The sequence below is a fragment of the Primulina tabacum genome, chromosome 17 (assembly GCF_025594145.1).
Source record: "Primulina tabacum isolate GXHZ01 chromosome 17, ASM2559414v2, whole genome shotgun sequence".
In the NCBI taxonomy this organism is placed as follows: Eukaryota; Viridiplantae; Streptophyta; class Magnoliopsida; order Lamiales; family Gesneriaceae; genus Primulina; species Primulina tabacum.
This window is the reverse complement of record NC_134566.1, coordinates 10,059,798-10,080,297: the sequence shown is the minus strand read 5'-3', so window position 1 is coordinate 10,080,297 and position 20,500 is coordinate 10,059,798. Positions and strand designations below refer to the sequence as shown.

Genomic DNA, 20,500 nt, shown 5'->3' with positions numbered 1-20,500 from the left:
TGCATATGCACAAAGTTCTATCATATCGATTAAGGATTATTTTGTGCATATTGTATTCTAGCTTATATTTGTTTATACGAGTTGTATTGTATTGTGAGAATCACTGTAACTGTCAGAAACTTGTTTTGAATAAATACAGTTAAGAAAATAGTATGCTAGGAGTTCCGATTAGGCAATAGATAATTCTTAAGTCGGAGTGAAGTTTGTATAAAGTTTTGTAAGAATCAAAGTCTTCTAACGAATCCACCTGAAAACAGAAGAAGGGGAGACATAGTAGCCTAGTCTTTGAACTTCCGTAAACAAATTCTCGCATCTTCTGCTTACATTCTTTACTTCTGTCATATATGTTATCATCCGCGACGTTGAGCTTCTAACTTGAACTAATATATTCACTTGTATATATCGTATTCACTTAGTAACTTAAGCTTTTCCGCATTTGGATATTTTAGCAGCGTAAATTACTCGGTGTGATTGGAATATTGACTTGCACTATTAATGCAGCTTGATTTTTGCATTATTTGTCATATTTTTATAATAGTTCATTCATCAACTCTAAACTGTTCTTTTTTATCCTAACATTTTTTTATCACCAATCTCGCTTTAGAAAAAAATCGCATTTAAGCATTATTAATCATGATTATACAATGTTAGCATCAATCATTCATAAAATCGCTAAATTATGTTCTCTTTTCTTCTTATTCAACAATTTTGTTTTTTCTTTTTTTAAAAAACAACGAACTTAAGAGTATTTGATGATACTTAATATAATTAACCTATCTTTGACTTTTTTTGTTTTTTAGACCAAAACAAAATGTTTTAGACAACCTTCAAGCTCAAATAAATTTAAGTGAGACTTAATTAAATTTTTTAGAACACGACTTAGCATAAAAAATTATAGTATATGAATATATTGTGTGGCAAGATATATATATATATATATATTTATATTTATTTATTTATTTATATATATATAGTTTTATATTTGAAAAGTCTCGCCAAAAAAATAATTATAAAAAAGAAACATTTAGTAGTATTCATATTTCAACATAAATATTTTCAACATATCTGAAAAATAACTAAAAATTTTAATCAAATTTATTCATATAAAAAATGTAAAAAATGATTTTTTAAAAAATATTTGTTAATTGTTTAAAATTTTGATAGAAAAATAATATATTTGACTTTTAAGATAAACTTTTCTATTTTTTTATCAGTAACAGTTCATCTCAGTCAAGAAAAAATAAGTCAATTCAACATTAAAATATTGTTGTCATCATTTAAATGTTACCTCAAATCATATAAATATTTTTTTATAATGATATTTAAAATTTAAATATATTCATTATAATAGTTTTAATAAACTTTCAAATACTAATATTTAACCCTTGATTGTACTAGTAAAATACTTGTTATATCTATTCTATTTTATTAAGGTTGATGACATGATAGTAATCATCTAGGAAGGACACCAACTTATTTTTTTAATTTTACCCTTTATATGATATTAATATTACACTTTTGTTTTTTGTTTTTTTTTTAAATTTCAATACATACTTTTATTTTTATTTTTTTATTTAAAAAATTGAAATATCAATTTATTCCCTCCATAATTTGTCAAATTTCACTTTAATCCATCGATAATGATAAAAAAAAACTGTACACATACATTGCGTGTGTAGAATAACTAGTTATCAATTAGAATATGCCAATAGTTTTGCTTTAAAATAAAAAAAGAATATGCCACTAGTAAGTAATTTGGATACTCTAAAATACATCAAAAATTTCTCATTTATAGATATTAATAAATTTATTTAATTAATATAAAATATATTAATAAAATTTAAAATCACTTTGAATCCAGATAAATATGAAATGTTAAGCTTACGCTAAATCTCTTAAATTCTCTTCTTCCCCTTTTGCAATCCCCAATATTAGGGTTTGTAATTCAACCATCTCAAAGCCATAGCTTCCATATTTCTGATTCCCCTAAAATATTCAATTTTCCAGATCAAGACAATTTCGGAAGTCCAATTGCACACGATCTCGTAAAAAGCCCTTATTCATTTCAATTAACCTGATAAATTTTTCTAATTTTCACTCTGTATCGAGCTTCTACCGTGTGATTAATCATGGATGTGGATGGAGGAAGACGAGTTTTCAATAGACTCGGAACATCGTCTTCGAGCGATGGTGGGAGCAATAATAAGCAGCAAAAGGTCTGTTTTTATTGGAGACAAGGGAAGTGCACGAAATTCCCTTGCCCTTATTTGCACAGCGAGTTACCGGCCGCGTCGAATGGGAAGAGGACGGCGCATCAGGGGTTTGGTACGGATGATAAATATCGAACCGGTGGAGGATTGAGGAGAAGTGGAAACAATAATTATTTTAATAATTACAGTAACGCGTGGGGTAGAGAGCAATCGCGGCAGCCTGCTACTGACGACAGGACGACGGTGAAAAAGATTGATAAATTGTGTAATAATTGGAAGGCGCAAGGGAGCTGTAGATATGGGGATACTTGTAAGTACTTGCATCAGTGGTCTACGGGAGATTGCTTTTCGCTTTTGACGCCACTTGAAGGCCATCGGGAGGTTATCTTTACTACGTTGCTTACTATTAAAGTATCGTGATTGGTTGTGAATTGGAGTTTGAATTCATTGTGGGATTTTTCTTTAGATCCCGGAGTTCTTTAGTTTGTCTATTTTTGGATGTGTTGCCAAACTCAACCTTGATTTTATCTTGATTAAAAATGAAAAATACCCGAGTTAATATGATTGATATTGCTGTTTTTCCTTAGAAAAAATTGTGTTCGTGTGATGGTTTTGCGTGTAATGGATGGATTGTTTTATTGCATTTTGTTGACTTCAATTCTTAGTTACAAGTTATTGAGTCAGCATTACTTTTTGCAATATGTCATAAATGTTGCCTTACCTTTATCTTTAAACATACATTTTTCAATCAGGTTGTTACTGGGATTGCTTTGCCCTCAGGGTCGGATAAGCTGTACACTGGGAGTCAAGATGAGACTGTTAGAGTTTGGGACTGCCAGTCGGGTCAGGTTGTTCACATGTTAATTTTTTGTCCTTAACAGTTGATCGCATATGTTACTTGTGTTTAGAGACCTAATATTTCAAGCGTAGGCTGCAGCTTGCAGATGGTTGTTTACAAAATTTCACAATTTAAAACCAAAAATAAAATAGAATCAACTTGGCACATGTTAATATGCTCGAGATCCTCTGAGCTAAGTAAAATTGGGAGGTATTGTACATAGATGGTGACTTAACGCACAAGATACAGATGAAGGGATAGAAACTGCAGGATTGGGTTGGTTCATATAAACTCTTATAGCTCGTGTCAACTTACATTGCATAGTTCAGATATTTTCCTACTTACTTTGGTCTTTTGATTACTGGATTCTCAAAAACATTGAACAGTTGTACTTAACCAATGTGTGGTTCTTTTTCCTTTCTTTATTATCCTACAGCTGGCAGTCGTAGTGAATTTAGGTGGTGCTGTTGGATGTATGCTGAGTGAAGGGCCTTGGGTATTTGTTGGTTTAACTAATCTTGTCAAGGTAAGATTAAAAATTAAATGCAGCAACTGCAATTAACCTTGTTTTGGCTCACCGTTATATTACTTTGTTTGTTACTCTTTTGCTTGTCTACATTAAGGCCTGTTTCCACTTGCTTCATCAATGTCCTATTATTTTAGTCCCTGGCTTTTTGTGTGCGGTGCTAGGCATGGAATACTCAAACTTCTGCAGAGCTCAGTTTAAATGGACCAGTTGGCCAAGTCTATTCCCTTGTCGTTGGCTCTGAGTTTCTCTTTGCTGGTACACAGGTATTTTAGCCTATTTTTGGGATAACAATAACTATTGCTTTAATTGTCCGCTATGAATACGCATGCTATGTTGCTTTTGATGTGTTAATGAATTGTCTGCAGCTTTTTTGTTGTCCATGTCCAAATATTGTCTCCTGATTTTAATTGCTAGATGGATGAGCTATGACAATGCGCATCAACTGAAAGTGATTTATTGCTCCTTACAGTCATAGATAGGGATGCTCTTCCGTACACCACTAGATCCAATTAATCTGACTGTGCTTATCTACTGCAGGATGGGGCAATATTGGCATGGAAATTCAATGTAGCTGCCAACTGCTTTGAACCAGCAGCATCTCTCAAGGTCCACACTCGTGCAGTTGTGTCGCTAGTTGTTGGAGGTAACAGAATGTACTCTGGTTCCATGGACCAATCTATCAAAGTGAGTTAACCTCCCGAGACACGTTCATTAAGTTTCTTTGCTACAAAATTTCCTGCTAAATTTTGCCCTTAAAATCTTGCTGTACTGTGTCTGTGTGTGTCGCTCTTATTTTATGACTGTTATATCTTATATGCTTTATGTTCAGGTATGGAGCCTGGAAACTTTACAGTGCCTACAGACTTTAACAGGGCATTCAGATGTTGTGATGTCCGTTTTATGCTGGGATCAATTTCTTTTGTCAGCTTCATTGGACAAAACTGTCAAGGTTTGTGTTATTCCTAAAATTTGATGCTCCTTCCATCTGTATCATCTGACTTAGAAATATATCTGTAATAGATAATTGACTTGTCTTTTTGTTGATTTCCCTGCTTTGCCTAGGTTTGGGCTGCAACAGAGACGGGGAATTTGGATGTAACATACACCCATACAGAGGAATATGTATGTTTTAATTTGTTGTTTACACTTCTTTTCTTCTTCTGATGAATGGAATCATTATGTGAGGACATGTTAACCTATTACTTTACTATATTATTAAGGAAGAGCACCACATAATAATCATCTTGGTCTCTTGGTGTGTTTTTATGTATTCTTCCTAAAACCTATTTATATAACCACCTTTAATATTTTTTATTTTTATTCCAGTTTTTCAAAACACTTCATTTAATTAAAACATACCCATATTAGTTTTTAATGTTTAAAAGAATTAAAAAAAACATATAATGATTATATATTTATATCATATTATTATGAAAAAAACATAAAATAAAACTCAAAATGAAAAATTAGATAAAGAAAAATTATTTTATATCAAATTTAAAATATATGCGTCCATCGCCTGCCAAAATTTGCTAGTATGTATCATAAGTTGGTCATAAGAAAGCTATAAATTGTCTTATCTTGTAATTTTCAAAATTATTATTAATCAGTTAATCTTGTTATCAACGCTAGAAAAATACCTGGTTTTTTAACTGCAGTAGTTTTCTGCAGGGTTTACTCACACTCTGTGGGATGCATGATTCAGAAGGCAAACCAGTGTTGATGTGCTCTTGCAATGATAATTCCATCCGAGTTTATGATTTACCATCGTGAGTCCCATATGCTGATACCTGTCTCTCGTTACATGATGATCCAGGCGTTGATTTCGTATGATCACCCTGAATTCTAGTTGACCCCAACTCTACTCTTAGAACTGAGGCTTGGATAACAATAATGAATATTATCCTGGTTGTTTTTCTCTACTAGATTTTTCGAGAGGGGGAAGATCTATTCCCAGAAAGAGGTTCGCTCCATTCAAATTGGTCCTGGTGGTTTATTTTTCGTCGGAGATGGATCCGGCCTGGTGCGAGTATGGAAGTGGTCAAACGCAAATGATTCTCCAGCTGCAGCATCATGAGATGCAAATGATTAACCATACATCGAGTCTCTTTAATGTTGTCTCGGTGTCTTAATTTTTCCGCTGTACAAGTTGAAGAAAACAAACGCCAGATGAGAGGATGGCTGTTTCCATTTTCCATTTTTATCCATTTTTTTGGTCCTTATTGGTAGTTTGATTAGAGGACGGTTGAATAATCTGGTTGTTGCCTAAATGTAAGGTGAATATAGAAGATGTGGTTGGTCCTACTCAGGCTTATGAATTTGAGCCATTGTAATTGTTAGTCATGAATTAATTGATGCTTTCCTCATCTTAATTTGTCTTCCTTGTCATAATACCGATGTTGGATGATACTAAGTGAAAAGAAAACTAGGACAACATTAAATTCCGCATGATCTGCGGAAGCCTGGGCAAAGGCATGGTTGACAATAACCATTTTTCTCGATTTTTAAATAAACTTATATATGTAAATATAAATTTTATCTCGAAATAAGTATTCTAAGTATAAAATATGTGTTATGTGCGAGCATTCGCGCGTGCTACATGCCAGTACAACTAAACGAAAAGGGGAGAAACCAAAATGGAGTCTAGCTTTTTTTTCCCCTCTTATTGACACCATTTTTACACAACTTTCTACAGATTAAACATGACCTTGATAGCATTACCCCCACGTGCACTCGTTTCGAAGGCGTCTTCAAGCTCCTTCTGAGAGAATCCGAACCTGTGGGTGATCAATGGCTTCACGTCTATCTTTCCGCTCCTCAGAAACTCTATGCACGAGGGCCATGTGTTCTTGTACCGAAATATTCCCACCACGTCGATCTCCCTGTAAATTTTAGACTTGACCACATCAATCATCCTACGCGCCTCAACAAGAAAGATAAAATAAAAAGAAATGATAGATGCATTATTTTGAGGATAAAAGGGATCTGTGATCAGATACCTTACAGCAGCGGGGGCGAGGGGGATAGTCATCTCAGAGTGCCCCATTCCCACAAGGCAAACTTTGCCACCTGATGAAGTGGCACCTAATGCAGTCGACATGGTTTTGGTGAATCCTGCACAGTCAAGAGTAATGTCGATTTCTGCTCCCATTGCTTTCTTGATTTGTTCAACTTCTGCTGATACAGCCTGTTTAAAATTAGCTGTCAGATGTTATCACGATAGAATGTATGAATAGGATCACACGTCTGCTAATGTACCAAAATCTAGACGTAACAATGTATACTCAAATCTTTTAAATCATAAAACCTAAAACCTCTCAAGCATATTCATGTTTCAACCATTGTCACACACTCACACATAAACAACACAAGTCGGAAGAGGTAATTGCCACTGAACATTATGCAACTGACATTTTTCAAGAATAACCTGAATAAACGAAATTCATTTGCAAAACAGCAAGAGATACTAACATTCATGTTAGTTGAAACTTTGACAGTTTCATCAGCTCCAAGCTCCTTCGCAACAGATAGTCGATGATCGTCGACATCTACAATGACAATTCTTGGAGATCCAAAAGCACGTGCAGTAAGCAATGCTACAAGTCCTATTGGTCCTGCGCCCATCACCAGCACATTGGTCTTGGGACTAACATTGGCACGACGGCATGCGTGAACCCCAACACTCAACGGCTCACACATTGCTCCCTCCTCCAAACTCACATTATCAGGGAGTTTAAAACACAAGTCTGCAGGATGCACAATCTGCAGTTGTGTCAAAACACAAAGATTAATATCATCACTCCACCATTTCAGAGCGAATTCGAACAAAAAGATAGCAGAAAGCTTAATTCAATGTTTTATTCGCAACAGATTATTTGATACTATATATAGGACAAATCCCTTGTCACAGTAACAAGGGCTGCAGATTGCAATAACGGTGCGATGCAACAAAAAAAAAATTAAATCATAATGGTCTAATACATAAACCGTCACCTAAAAAAAAAAAAAGAACATGGACAATTATTACTCCCGGATACTGTATATTAATTGGAAAGAACAAAATGGAAGCAACTTTATACAAAACCATAACTTTCAACACACCTGATTTGCAAGGGAGCCATGAACAGGGGGAGTAGCAAAAAACTTCATCTCGGGGCATAGATTATACCGGCCCTCCTTACAAAGATTACACCGCCAACAACTGATCCCTGGTTCGACTGCCACACGGTCACCGGCAACTAAATGCTTCACCTCAGTCCCAACTTCCTCAATGATACCAGCACACTCATGCCCAATAACCATCGGCTCTTTCACAACAAAATCTGCTAATTTCATCTCCTACAATATGAGAAAGCAATGACCTTTAAGATTGTTCAAACAATTTAATGAATTCATAAATAAAATCTGATTCCCCGTCAATTCGAGCATCACAAAGACGAGATATCCACACATCAAAAAGCCAAAAGACTATGTTCAAGTCACATACACAGGCAGACCCCAAGAATAACATATCTAGGTGAAATTCAATATAATATGTATTACATGTGTGTAATGACCGAAAAATTATATTTTTCCAGAATAGGGAAAGGGTTTCACCTTGAGATAATGAACATCACTTCCGCAGATACCCACAGCTTTCATTCTAATTCTAACATCATGAGGACCTACGAACAAACAAGAACAGACAGATCGAAACACGTAATCAAATAGTACATGCATACATACTCACGGGAATTCCCCAATCATAAAACTGAAATTTCAAACAGAACAAACAGAGAAAAAGATCAGTGAGTACTAAAATACCAAGAGGTGGAAGCTTAAAAGGTAGAATCTTGAGATTGTTAACACCAAGAAGCCAAGCTGCCATGTTCTCTTCTTCACCATTTTCACGAGACATCCCACCTTTGCCCATTTCTGATATCTGCCTCTGTTCGGATGAATGAAGAAACAACAAAGTTTAGTTCAATATTTATTGGATTTATCTTTAAATAAATAATAAAGAAAGATGGATTCTTTACCCGTTCGTCACTCACTGCCAGCTTTCATGTTCGTTTTCAGCATTTATATTTATATTATAATGCTGATAACGATGGTAGAAGATATCTATAAGAGTCACAATTTTGAGTCACCCACTTACTCACATAAAACCAAACATCTGGTTTTTTTTTTTATAAATAATTTAATTTATAAAATTTAATTCAAAAATAAAAAACTTTTCAAAAATACTGCAATCTGTGCTTTGTAAGCACGGACGCTGCTCACGTGGAGCGCGGATTACAGTATTATTGCAATCCTTTTTTTAAAATTTATTTTCGAATTAATTTTTAAATTTTAAATTATTTTTAAAAAAACCCAAACACCTGCCTTTCATAAAATCATACATTTTCATCTCAATTTGTGGATCCGCATGCGCCACGTGTTTGTATAATTTATTTAATTTATATTTAAATAAAAATAAAATAAAATAAATGAATCTACTTCAAACGATATGCCTTTAGGCATGACCATAGATAACATAGAAATCAGAATCATAATCTATACTATTTTATTAAGTTTGAGACACCTAGAGTAACTAATTTTGATGTCATGGTCTGTTTTAATAATTATATATATTAATAAAATGTTAATGTAAGTTATATATAGTTCAGCGGATAGAGTCATTATTTTTTGGGGTTTAGGTTATAGATTCAATTCTCACTGAGGTCATTTTTTTATTCTTTTATTTTTTAATTTATATATCAAAATTACAGTGTAGTCCCTAACTATTTCTTATAATTATATTTTGATCCTTATTTAAATATAAATCAAATGAATTATAAAAAATATTATACAAGCACGCAACGCGTTCATCGGTGCACTAGTTGGAAAGGATTGACAATTAGTTAGAGCATCAGGTGCTGTAGCGAAACTGATTGCAAAAGAGGGGAAATCGGTCACCTTAAAATTGTCTTCTGGGGAAGTCCGTTTGATATCCAAAAACTGCTCAGTCAGACAAGTGAGAAATGTTGGGACGAACCAGAAAAATTTAGGTAGAGCCGGATCCAAGCAAAATAATGCAAACTCATATTATAATTTACAATATTATATTTAAATAAAGGTGATATCATAATATAAACATAAATGAGAAAGGGAAAAAACAGTGGAAACGTCTTGCCAGGGGAGAATTGGCAAAAACAAACCAACAAAATGTTTTGGTGGGACCTGGAGATGGAACCAAAAGATCACGAGAAGATCAGGAGATTTTGGATTCGACTAACAAGAAAACAAAGCAGAGTCCAGGTTCTATTATTTTATATGTTGAGGAATCGGCGGTGGCGGTTTCACAGCCCCGCCGAACATTATGATTTGCTTAGCATGGAATGCACGCGGGCTTGGAAACCAGCGTGCATTTAGAGATTTCAGGCGACTTGTCGCCAAAAGACGCCCATCTTTGGTTTTTATTTGTGAAACTAAGTTGTATCAATCTCAGTATGCATGGTGGAGAACTTATTTTCTGATTAAGGGTCTTTTTGCTGTAGACTGTGATGGTAGGAAAGGTGGTCTAGTGTTGATCTGGAATGATCCTTTGGATGTTAAAATCTGCTCCTATTCGAATGGCCACATTGATTGTATTGTCAGTCATGACCATTATGTTTGGAGATTTACTGGTTTTTATGGCAATCCTATTCCTTCGTCTAGAGTTTTTTCTTGGAACCTGCTCAAAAAATTATGTTATATCCTTGAGCTTAATCATCTACCATGGTTAGTGGGAGGTGATTTCAATGAAATCCTCTATGAAAGCGAAAAATTTGGAGGTTCTATGCGTTCTCTGTCTCAAATGTCAGCGTTTCGTGAGGTGCTCAATTTGTGTATGCTGATTGACTTGAATTTTATTGGAGACAAATTTACTTGGAGTAACAAAAGACATAATAATGGGCTGATTTGTGAGAGGCTGGACAGATTCCTTTGTTACAATGAATGGCAATATTTGTTCCCCATGGCCGAGGTCTTACATCTGGATTACTACAGCTCGGATCATAGACCTATCTCAGTAAACTTGAAGATGGGATGTGAGGTAAACTTCAAAAAAGGGCAGAAAAGATTCAGGTTTGAACATCAATGGATGATGGAGGAGGACTTTAACTTGATCATGGAAAACTGGTTGAGTCAAAGTGAGGGAAATGATTTACCCAGAACTTTGTTCAAGTTCAGTGGAGTCTTAAAGGAATGGGCAGGTTCTAGGTTTTCCGATCTTTCTCGAAAAATCGAGGCTTTAAGAAAAGAACTTGATGCTCTTATGAACCCATTGAAGGCCTCTAGCAATGAAAGACGAATTAATGAGCTAGAAAACATCATTGAGAAGTTAGTTATGCAGGAAGAGATGCACTGGAAACAAAGGGCTCGCACTAACTGGCTAGCACAAGGTGATGGGAATATCAAATTCTTCCATTCATTTGCTTCGCAAAGAAAAAGATCTAATCAAATTAAAGCGTTGATTGATGATAATGGTCAATGGGTGGAGGCTGAAAAAGATATTGCTGATGTAATGCTGAATTTTTTTGCAAATCTATTTTCCTCAAACCATTCTTCTGCAGCAGAAATTGAGGAAGCAACTAAGAATATTTCCCCCTTGGTGGACGAAGCTATGAATGAAATTTTGCAGGAGCCATACACTGAGAGTGATATCTATAAAGCTTTGTTTGACATGCACCCATCAAAAGCTCCTGGTCCAGATGGATTCACAGCTCTATTCTTTCAGAAAAACTGGAGTATTGTGGGTAGGGAAGTCGTATCTGCTTGTCTATATATTCTGAATGACAGAGGCGAACTTGATGGGTGGAATGAAACGAACATAACTCTGATTCCCAAGTGGCAGCTCCTGGAAAACCGAGTGATTTTCGGCCGATAAGTCTATGTAATACGTGCTATAAAGTTGTGGCTCGAGCTATCACAAACAGATTGAGATCTATTCTCGGCAAAGTCATAAACCAAAACCAAAGCGCCTTTGTCCCTGGAAGGTTGATTACAGACAATGTTATTATTGGTTATGAATGCATACATTGGATCCGCAATAACAAAAGGAATAAGATTGGATTTGGGGCTCTTAAACTAGACATGAGCAAGGCATACGACCGAGTGGAATGGAAGTTTTTGGAAGCAATGATGACCAAGCTGGGGTTTGCTTCGAGCTTTGTGGCTCTTATTATGAGATGTATCTCATCAGTTGTCTACTCTATTAGAGTTAACCAGGCTGTTTATGGTAAAATTCGCCCTCAACGTGGTATTCGACAAGGTGATCCTTTATCGCCATATCTGTTTACAATATGTGCTCAAGGCCTGTCAACGATTCTCACTCAAGCGGAGCATGTTTCCTTGTTTTATGGAGTTAAGATTGCATCTAATTGCCCTTCTATTTCCCACTTGTTTTTTGCCGATGACAGTCTCATATTTTTTCGTGCTTTGGACACAGAGTGCCTCCATATTAAAAAGTGCCTGCAGATTTACGAAAAAGCATCGGGACAACTTGTGGATTATGATAAATCTGCCCTCACCTTCAGCCCGAGTGCTTCAGCAAATACTATTAATGCGATCAGCAGAATCTTTCAGATTGCGGTGGTAAAGGGACATGAGTTATACTTGGGGCTTCCTACATTTTCATTGCGAAGTAAAAGAATCCAATTTGCAGGGTTGAGGGAGAGACTTCTAAAGAAAATAAATGGTTGGTCTTCTAAGTTATTTTCAGCTGGGGGAAAAGAGGCTCTTATCAAGTCCGTTCTACAATCGATACCGTCGTATGCAATGTCATGTTTCAAACTGCCTGTTTCTCTGTGTCTTGAGCTGGAACAATGCTGTTCCAAATTCTGGTGGAAGTCCAACTCGTCTGGGGAAGGCATGCATTGGATCAAATGGAGGAATATGTGCAAACCTAAACAATATGGAGGTATGGGTTTTCGGAGCCTATTGGATTTCAACCGAGCATTGTTGGCAAAACAAGTCTGGAGGATAATTTGCGATCCCGCATCGCTCATGGCTAAGATTCTTAAAGCTAGGTATTTTAGACATGGTGACATACTGACTGATCAGTTAGGATCGAAACCTTCGTATATTTGGAGATCAATACTGTGGAGCCGTGGGTTGATTCAGAAAGGTGTTCGATGGCGGGTTGGGAATGGTCTTCGAATTAAAGCATACTCAGATAACTGGATATCCTCGTTAGCTTCTGGCAAAAGTTCTATGGAAGGATCTAATGAATCGCTGATGGTTAGTGAGATAATATTACCAGACAGAACTTGGAATGTGGATAAGGTACGCAGTTTATTTCCTTCTTTTGAGGCAGATAGTATTCTGGATTTACCATTGCATAATCATAACACAAATGACATTAGATATTGGAAATGGGGTCGGGATGGCCAATATTCGGTTAAATCTGGTTACCTTTCTCGAGATAGGGTGTTTTGATCCCCATGAATCTCAGTCGGGTTCTGGAATTGAGTGGTGGTGGAAATTTATTTGGAAATTAAATATTTCACAAAAGGTTAGGATTTTCTTATGGCGTGCTTGTAATGATCTATTGCCTAATGAAGGAAATCTTTTCATGAGACACATTTTGTCATCAGGTTGCTGTGGCTTTTGCGGAAATTACACAGCATCTACCAGCCATAGCCTGATTTTCTGCCCCAAGGTGTGTGGGGTGTGGAAAGAAACCATTTTCTGGAATCGGTTGAAGGGCTGTAAGCTTCTGTCTTTTTTGTATTGTGGAATCAGTGTTAAAGACGGATACTCGATGTCTGAGTTTGAACACTTTGCTATGCTTCCGTGGGCTGTATGGATAGGGATATGCAAGGCTAAGCATAGTGAACACATCTCACTACCTGATTTGAAAGTTAATTGGGCCATATCCTATCTCAGTCAATTCCAGGAAGCTCGCAAAAAGCATGGGACTATTCAGGAATCATCTTCAAAGGCGAAATCAAAGTGTTGGGAGCCTCCTCCTTTAGGTCATCTCCGTCTCGACGTTGATGCAAGATTTAATGAGATATTGGGATTGTGTAGTGCAGCTGCTGTGATTCGCAACCATCGGGGTATTATCTGTGCAGCTGCTGCCGAGTGCTACTGATTGTCTGGCACGGTTTTGGATGCGGAAATCCGGGCGATCAACTTTGGAATGACTCTAGCATTACAAAGCGACTTTCACAAAGTGTGGGTTTTTTCAGATTCACTATCGGCAGTCCAGGAGGTGAACTTCAAGAAAGTTGGTCGTGATCCTCATGGTGTTTTAGTTTCCAACATTTTAGAAAACCTAAAATCTGGTAAATTCTATGGGCTTAGTCACATGTTTAGATCAGCAAACAATAGTGCTCATTGCTTAGCTATATTTGGTTTGTCCCACCCTTCACCTGTTCGTTGGGTGGGTTCTTTGTACCCATCCTGGTTGATGGATGTAACATCGTTGGATGCTATTAATGTTTAATTGTGTTTTCTCTCAAAAAATAATAATAATAATAATAATAATAATAATAATAACTTCACTTTTGAAGGCACCAAATTCAAGTGTGTTACTCTCTTATGTAAATATATTGATCTATTTATTATATTTTTAATTTAAATAAAGTATTGGCATCAGGATTGTACAAGTTATTCAAAAGAGTAACAAATATGCACTCTATTGACTTCGTGAAATTTGAATGTCCTCGCCAGCAAATTATAGATGGAGATCACATCTTCCGAGTACAAAAAAAAGATCCAATACATACGTCATTATCATAAATCCAGGGACACAAAGGGGGACATAGAAAGAACTTCCACAAGACTAATCATGTACTTGCAAGCTTATTTTTTATTAGATTCAAATGCAACATATTGAGATATAAATATAAAAATTTAAAAAAAAATTAGACATCGAAATTTCAGTATAAAACTTCTAAAAATTATCAGAAAAAAACAACAATAAAGATAAAAAGAATTCTCAAATTATGGTGTACAACCACTCGTTGTGTTCTCAAATTGTTTTCAAAGAGCTCTTTTAATATAGGATGACAAAATACCTTACAAATATTACAAAACAACCTACTCTCGTAGAACTCGAGAATGAGAATATAAGAAACGAGAGAGCTCTATTTAATGTGAAATGCATTTCACAAGTTTCACATTAATTGAAACGCATTTCCTTCATCAGCTTTTACCCCAACCACTCAATAATTGCCACAAGCGGTCGTGCAACATCTCAAGTTGCTTCCTGTCGGACTCTAAACTCTGTATAAATGCATGCGCATCGAATGAAAAGACGCACTTAATTTTGCATGTTCATCTCCCTGCCTTCAACAGTACTTGCTCCTCGTCATGCTGTTTTGCTTTAGGGAGGTCACCCAATTCGCGCTAGCAGAATGAGTTATTCCTGAACCCAATGATTGGAGGCGATATCGGCCTCTTCCTAGTGCTGTATACAGCATGGTGGCGCTCATTCATGATCTTGACTTTCTTGCTGTCGACTAGACAAACCTGAAGTCCAAGCTGTTAGTTTGGTTCATATTGTCCATCACCTGACTGAACTGCATTTCTGTTTATCCAGATAACTTTTCGAGAGCATGCCAATTCATTGGTCGTTCAATTGAAGAATATAAGAACCAAGAAAACAATCACTCTAGCATCTTCATAAACTTGCATTCTGAAGCTGCATGTGGAAACTTTTTTCCTATTTGATATCTGAACGACCATAGAATTTTCTTTGATGATGAAAGTTTACAAAACGTCCAATTTTCAAACAAGTTGCACCTGCCCCAGGTTTCTACAAGCCATATCACATATCATGGACAGATGAAATCCAATAAGAACAGCAACAGCATAGAAGATAAACTTCAAAAGTTACCTATAATGTTTCAGAAAGAATCAAAATTAAGCATCATGTTGCTTTGCTTTCTTTTGGAAGCACTGGAGTCCGACAAGAGAATCTTGAATAGAGACCACAAGTGGTAAGCAATCGATGAAGCTTGCCAGAGAAATCACAATCAAACAAAAAAATCACAAGATTGGTTATTTTAACTCATAAGACCTCCAGCCAAAAGTCAGTTGATTTTGTTCAGTTATGAGGTAACAAACTTGATGAAGCTCCAAACTGAATCCAGGGATGTTATCTTCTTAAAATTCACGAGAAAGCATGAATCAAGTCCTATCCTCTCCGTGAAGAAATGAAATTCCCAATCTGTTTGACAGAGAATGCCACTGTACTTTCTATCGTTAGCATGGAATAATACCATCTCTATAGTTGTCAAAATAGGCTAAGCCCGCCCGGCCACATAAAATAGGTGGGTTGGGTTGACATTGTCCCTCTCTGCCAAATCTAACACAAAATTGGCTAGACCCGCCCCGTTTTGACATGTATAACCCATATCTCTGCATTGCAAATGAATTTGATTAGAGCACACAGTTCCCACCATTACTAGGATCCAATTCTAAAAGTTTGCCAAACGCAATCTTAGCTATAGCAAAATTTTCATGTAATTTGCTAGCATAGAAGAGTATCCTCCATATGACAATATCTGGAACAATAGGCATATGCTTTATAAATTCATATGCCCGAGGAACGTTACCAGCACGACAAAAAAGATCTACCACACATCCATAATGCCGAATTTCTGGAACCAATCCATAATCTTCTCGCATACTACAGAAGCATTCAAATCCTTTCTCCACCAAACCGGCATGAATGCAAGCTTGCAATACACCAATAAAGGTTCCATGAATGGGCCTTATGCCATCACCTAACATTTGCTGGAAAAAGTCAAGAGATTTGTCAGAATCTCCACTCATTGCTAGGCCACAGATGACTGAAGTCCATGAAATGGAATCCTTTTCTTTCATTTTGTGAAATACGGTCAATGCCTTGTCGATAGATTTACACTTACAATACATATCTATTAAAGCATTCTCGACAAAAGTATCTAAATTTGTACCACTTTTGCAAACAAAATCGTGCACTGCACTACCCACATCTACTCTTCTTAAATGACCACAGGCAGAGAGCACACTAGTTACCGCAATTTTATCAGGCTTGATATTAGCCGCCATCATTCCCTGGAAATGCCATATAGCATCATCGAATAGGTTAGCCTGAGCATATGCCGTGATCATAGAAGTCCAAGAAATGGCATCCTTTTCTGGCATCTCATCAAAAAGTTTTTTCGCTGCAACTAAATCTCCAGATTTGGCAGCCCCTATAATCATGGCATTCCAAGAAACATCATTCCTCTCCGTCATCCTATCAAAGAAACCTCGAGCCACTGCAATGGAGCCACGCCTCCCATACACGTCAATCAATGTATTGCACAAAAACACGCTGATTTTAACACAATTATCCTCAATATACTCCACCATAGAATCCACAAGTTTCCACTCGCCTAAATAACTACAAGCTAATACAACTTTCACCATAGTGACCTCATCACCCTTGACATTTCCCCTTTTCATAGCGTCAAAAAGGTCTAAAACCTCCTTATAATCACCACATCGACTATACCCGCAAATCAACGAGTTCCAAGAGACCAAGTCCTTTACACTCATTTCATCGAACACTTCTCTTGAAATTCTCAAATCCCCACAACAACCATACATATGAATCAAAGCGTTACACACATAAAGATATGACCCGAACCCAAGTTTTAAAACATGAACATGAATTCTTTTTCCATATAAAACATCAGAAAGTCTACCACACGCTTTACACGCGAATATAAAAGTGAGATTATCCCCAAGCACTCCCGACCCGCGCATTTCATCGAACATATCAAGGGCACATTCAGGACTCTCGCTTTGAAAAAACCCACGAATCATGTGATTCCAAATGGGCAATGTGGGCCGCTCAACATCGATAAAAGCAAAACGAGCTTTGTCCATAGATGCTTCGATGAGAGCATAATGTCTGATGATTTTCGACATGGCGTTCGAGTCTCCGGACTGGTGGGTTCTGAAGCAGTGGGCATGGCGCTCCTTGATGAATTGGTCACCGCACACTAATGGAGCAGATTTGAGGATTCTTGAGAAGTGGCGAGAAATGGAACCGCCGAGTTTCATAAGTGAAGGGGAAACAGTTCGAACATCTTGGGCTACCTTACTTATGGCTCCAAAGAAAAAAAGTCCGATGAAAAAAATTATTTGAGCTGCACATTTTGAATATTTATCCTTTATTTTATATGTACTTATATGAAAACACGAATAAGTTGTGTGATGGACCAATTTTGGTATCGTTGCAGGTCAAATAAAATACACGTGCCTTAAATTGCTTTCTCCAACACAGCAAGAGTTTGTGCTGTCAAAAAAGGGCGTTTGTGCAGATGTTACAACATTAAGTCTTCTATTTTTCTTCATTTTCTTCGACTCCATCTTCCTATCATCCTTCTTGCTATCGTTATGCACTTGCCCTTCCTGTGATACCATTGTCTCATATATTCAAAATGAAATATTTAAAATGAGTTTATAATTACTTACATTGAACTTCTATAACAACTTGGGTTAATCATTTTCGTAAAGCGATGACGAAAACAAAATAGTTGCTATAGGGGCCCATTGTGCAGTCACGCAGCCGCGAGCCCGGGCTCGGGGCGTGACAGAATGGTATCAGAGCAGGTCACCGACATGGAACACCGGGAAATAAGTGCTATTCGGGGCAAAGTGCTACGTGCATGGGAGCCACCTCTTGAATCTGCGGGGCAAAGTGCTACATGACGGGAGCCACCTCTTGAACATGTAGGAGTCACCTCTAGATTCTCGGTGCTGGTGGATCGAGGGGTCAGGCCGTGACGAGGGCGTCGCGTTCTGAAGGAGGGGTGATTGTGATACCTTTGTTCCACATAATAAAAATGAAAGATTTAAAATGAGTTTATAATGGCTTACAATGGAGTTCTATAACAACTTGGGTTAATTATTTTCGTAAAGCGAGGACGAATACGAAATAGTTGCTATAGGGGTTCATTGTGCAGTCACGCAGCCGTGGGCCCGAGCTCAGAGCGTGACACTTTCACACTGACGCTATCTCCGGAAGCAGCGCACGATGTCAGCATACACGCACGCACCAAACTCGCTTGGATTACTAGTGTTTGGCCGCGAGAACATAAGTTGTGATGGGCCAGTTTTGGTACGGTTGCAGGTCAAGTAAAATACATGTGTTCTACATTGCTTTCTCCAACACAGCAAGAGTTTGTGATGTCAAAAAAGGGCTCTTGTGCAGAACCATTCGGTTTTCTCATTTTCTTCGACTCCATATGTCTGTCATCATTCTCTCTCAATTGCTCTGCACTTGCTCTTTGACAGCGATGCTACCTCCGGAAGCAGTTCACGATGTCAGCATACACGCACGCACCAAACTCGCTTGGATTACCACTGTTTGGCCGCGAGAACATATTCTTCACGCTTCAACTTCACGGTCAGTGTGTGTTTGCTTATCAATTTCGATTACGATTTTGATTAGCTGTTTTGCTTTCAGGAAGCAGGCGTGGGTTGAGTCGGAGAGAATTTAGCGTTCAGAAGAATTGTTATGGCTGCTAGCTTCAACTGCTTCCACTATAACTGTCATGCGACCCCCTCCTCGATGTCAAAAGGTGGAGGTAACTTAACTATTGTGATTGGTTCGTTGTTAATTAACTTTATTTGTGATATCAGTTCTTGATATGAGCTATACTTGGAGAAATTGCTAATTAAACTAGATGGATATAAGTATTGGATATGGCTGAGGTCGAAAGATACATTATGTAGTGGAAGGGAGGGGTTCCCATTGTTCTTATTCATGGATTTGGGTCTTCTGCATATCACTGGAGGTTACGTTCGATCTCTTTTTGTTTTCTTCTTTGTCCTTTTGGGTCGTGAAAACATTAATCGCAATATATCAATGCCCCCCACCCCCCCCCCCCCCCCCCCCCCTATTTAACTTCCTAATACAACTAGAGAAACTATCGGAATCTCGCCTGCATAGCTAATTCTGCCTTGTGCAAAAGTTATTTATGTGCTCTTCATGTTATCTACAGAAACAAAAATGATCTAAAAATGACAAACTTCTTTGTGATTAGAAGGTTCTGAACACAAATGGATTCTAACTTCTAATATGGTGGTGCCATGCCATATGGATGTTGGTACTCAGTTTAACAATTGCTCGGATCAAATTAGGAAAATTTGTTTATTTTCCTCTTCATCTTTTATTTTCTTTAGTTACAACATACCTGAATGGGCAAAAAATCATAAGGTCTATGCACTAGATTTGCTAGAATTCGGGTGGAGCAAGAAGGCAATTATTGATTACGATGCCCTGGTATTGAGAGATCGGGTGTTGGATTTCTTAAAGGAGGTAGTCAGAGAACCTGCTATATTAGTTAGGAACAGACAAGTATTTATTCTTTTTTCTTTCTTGCTGCTTTTAATGGCCGCGCGAAGGATGTTGCTGTTGCATTTCATGCAGGAGAATCATTGAGGTTAACCCAATATTATTTAATTTGAGTTAAATGTTGTTTTCTAGCTGATGTAGCCCTTATATAATATGGTTGTTTCTCTTATTATATGGATTTGAATATTATTTGTAATGACCTTTTAATCCTTTTATGGACGTCCTACAAGTAGAGAAGTGGTTGTACCAATTTCCTCCTAGCATTAAAACTAATGCATTTGGACATTCTTATTTAGTTTCAGAATTGATTGGTCTATTTTTATGTCTAAATTTTAGTTTTGCGCTTCCCTTTTTTTGGGGCAGTTGAACTTGGCCACTTACCTAATTTTTTTCTCAGTCTAGAAGGATTTACAGCCTTGGTATCAGTGGCCTCAATGCAAGATCAAGTTGAGGGGGTTGTGTTGTTAAACACTGCAGGACAATTTCGGGTTGCCGATGATGCAACGGAAGAATATGAAGAGACGCTCTTGCAAAAGATTGTTTAAAGCCTATAATAGAAGCTTTTCAACGTGTCTTGC

The 20,500-nt window shown here is 37.0% G+C and overlaps 3 protein-coding genes and 1 long non-coding RNA gene across 4 annotated transcripts; 2 read left to right on the top strand and 2 right to left on the bottom strand.

The window, feature by feature from the left end:
- The first annotated feature begins 1,880 nt into the window (after nt 1–1,880).
- Nucleotides 1,881–5,949, top strand: LOC142530385 (zinc finger CCCH domain-containing protein 48-like). Its single transcript, XM_075636208.1, has 9 exons — nt 1,881–2,591; nt 2,963–3,058; nt 3,485–3,574; nt 3,739–3,840; nt 4,115–4,261; nt 4,407–4,526; nt 4,640–4,699; nt 5,249–5,346; nt 5,504–5,949. The coding sequence occupies exons 1-9, from the start codon at nt 2,130–2,132 to the stop codon at nt 5,652–5,654; spliced, it is 1,326 nt and encodes a 441-aa protein (XP_075492323.1). The 5' UTR covers nt 1,881–2,129; the 3' UTR covers nt 5,655–5,949.
- A 286-nt stretch (nt 5,950–6,235) lies between these two features.
- Nucleotides 6,236–8,650, bottom strand: LOC142530386 (sorbitol dehydrogenase-like). Its single transcript, XM_075636209.1, has 7 exons — nt 8,596–8,650; nt 8,381–8,504; nt 8,174–8,241; nt 7,679–7,915; nt 7,049–7,339; nt 6,577–6,764; nt 6,236–6,459 (listed from the first exon to the last, which is right to left on the bottom strand). The coding sequence occupies exons 2-7, from the start codon at nt 8,487–8,489 to the stop codon at nt 6,267–6,269; spliced, it is 1,086 nt and encodes a 361-aa protein (XP_075492324.1). The 5' UTR covers nt 8,490–8,504; nt 8,596–8,650; the 3' UTR covers nt 6,236–6,266.
- A 6,243-nt stretch (nt 8,651–14,893) lies between these two features.
- LOC142531587 (pentatricopeptide repeat-containing protein At2g22410, mitochondrial-like) lies at nt 14,894–17,718 on the bottom strand. The gene is made up of 2 exons (XM_075637778.1): nt 15,423–17,718; nt 14,894–15,341 (listed from the first exon to the last, which is right to left on the bottom strand). Exon 1 carries the CDS (start codon nt 17,621–17,623, stop codon nt 15,968–15,970), a length of 1,656 nt encoding a protein of 551 aa, XP_075493893.1. The 5' UTR covers nt 17,624–17,718; the 3' UTR covers nt 14,894–15,341; nt 15,423–15,967.
- Nucleotides 17,719–18,829: 1,111 nt separating this feature from the next.
- Nucleotides 18,830–20,308, top strand: LOC142531376 (uncharacterized). Its single transcript, XR_012816266.1, has 3 exons — nt 18,830–18,971; nt 19,280–19,362; nt 19,751–20,308. It is a non-coding gene; the product is annotated as an uncharacterized LOC142531376 (long non-coding RNA).
- Nucleotides 20,309–20,500: the final 192 nt, after the last annotated feature.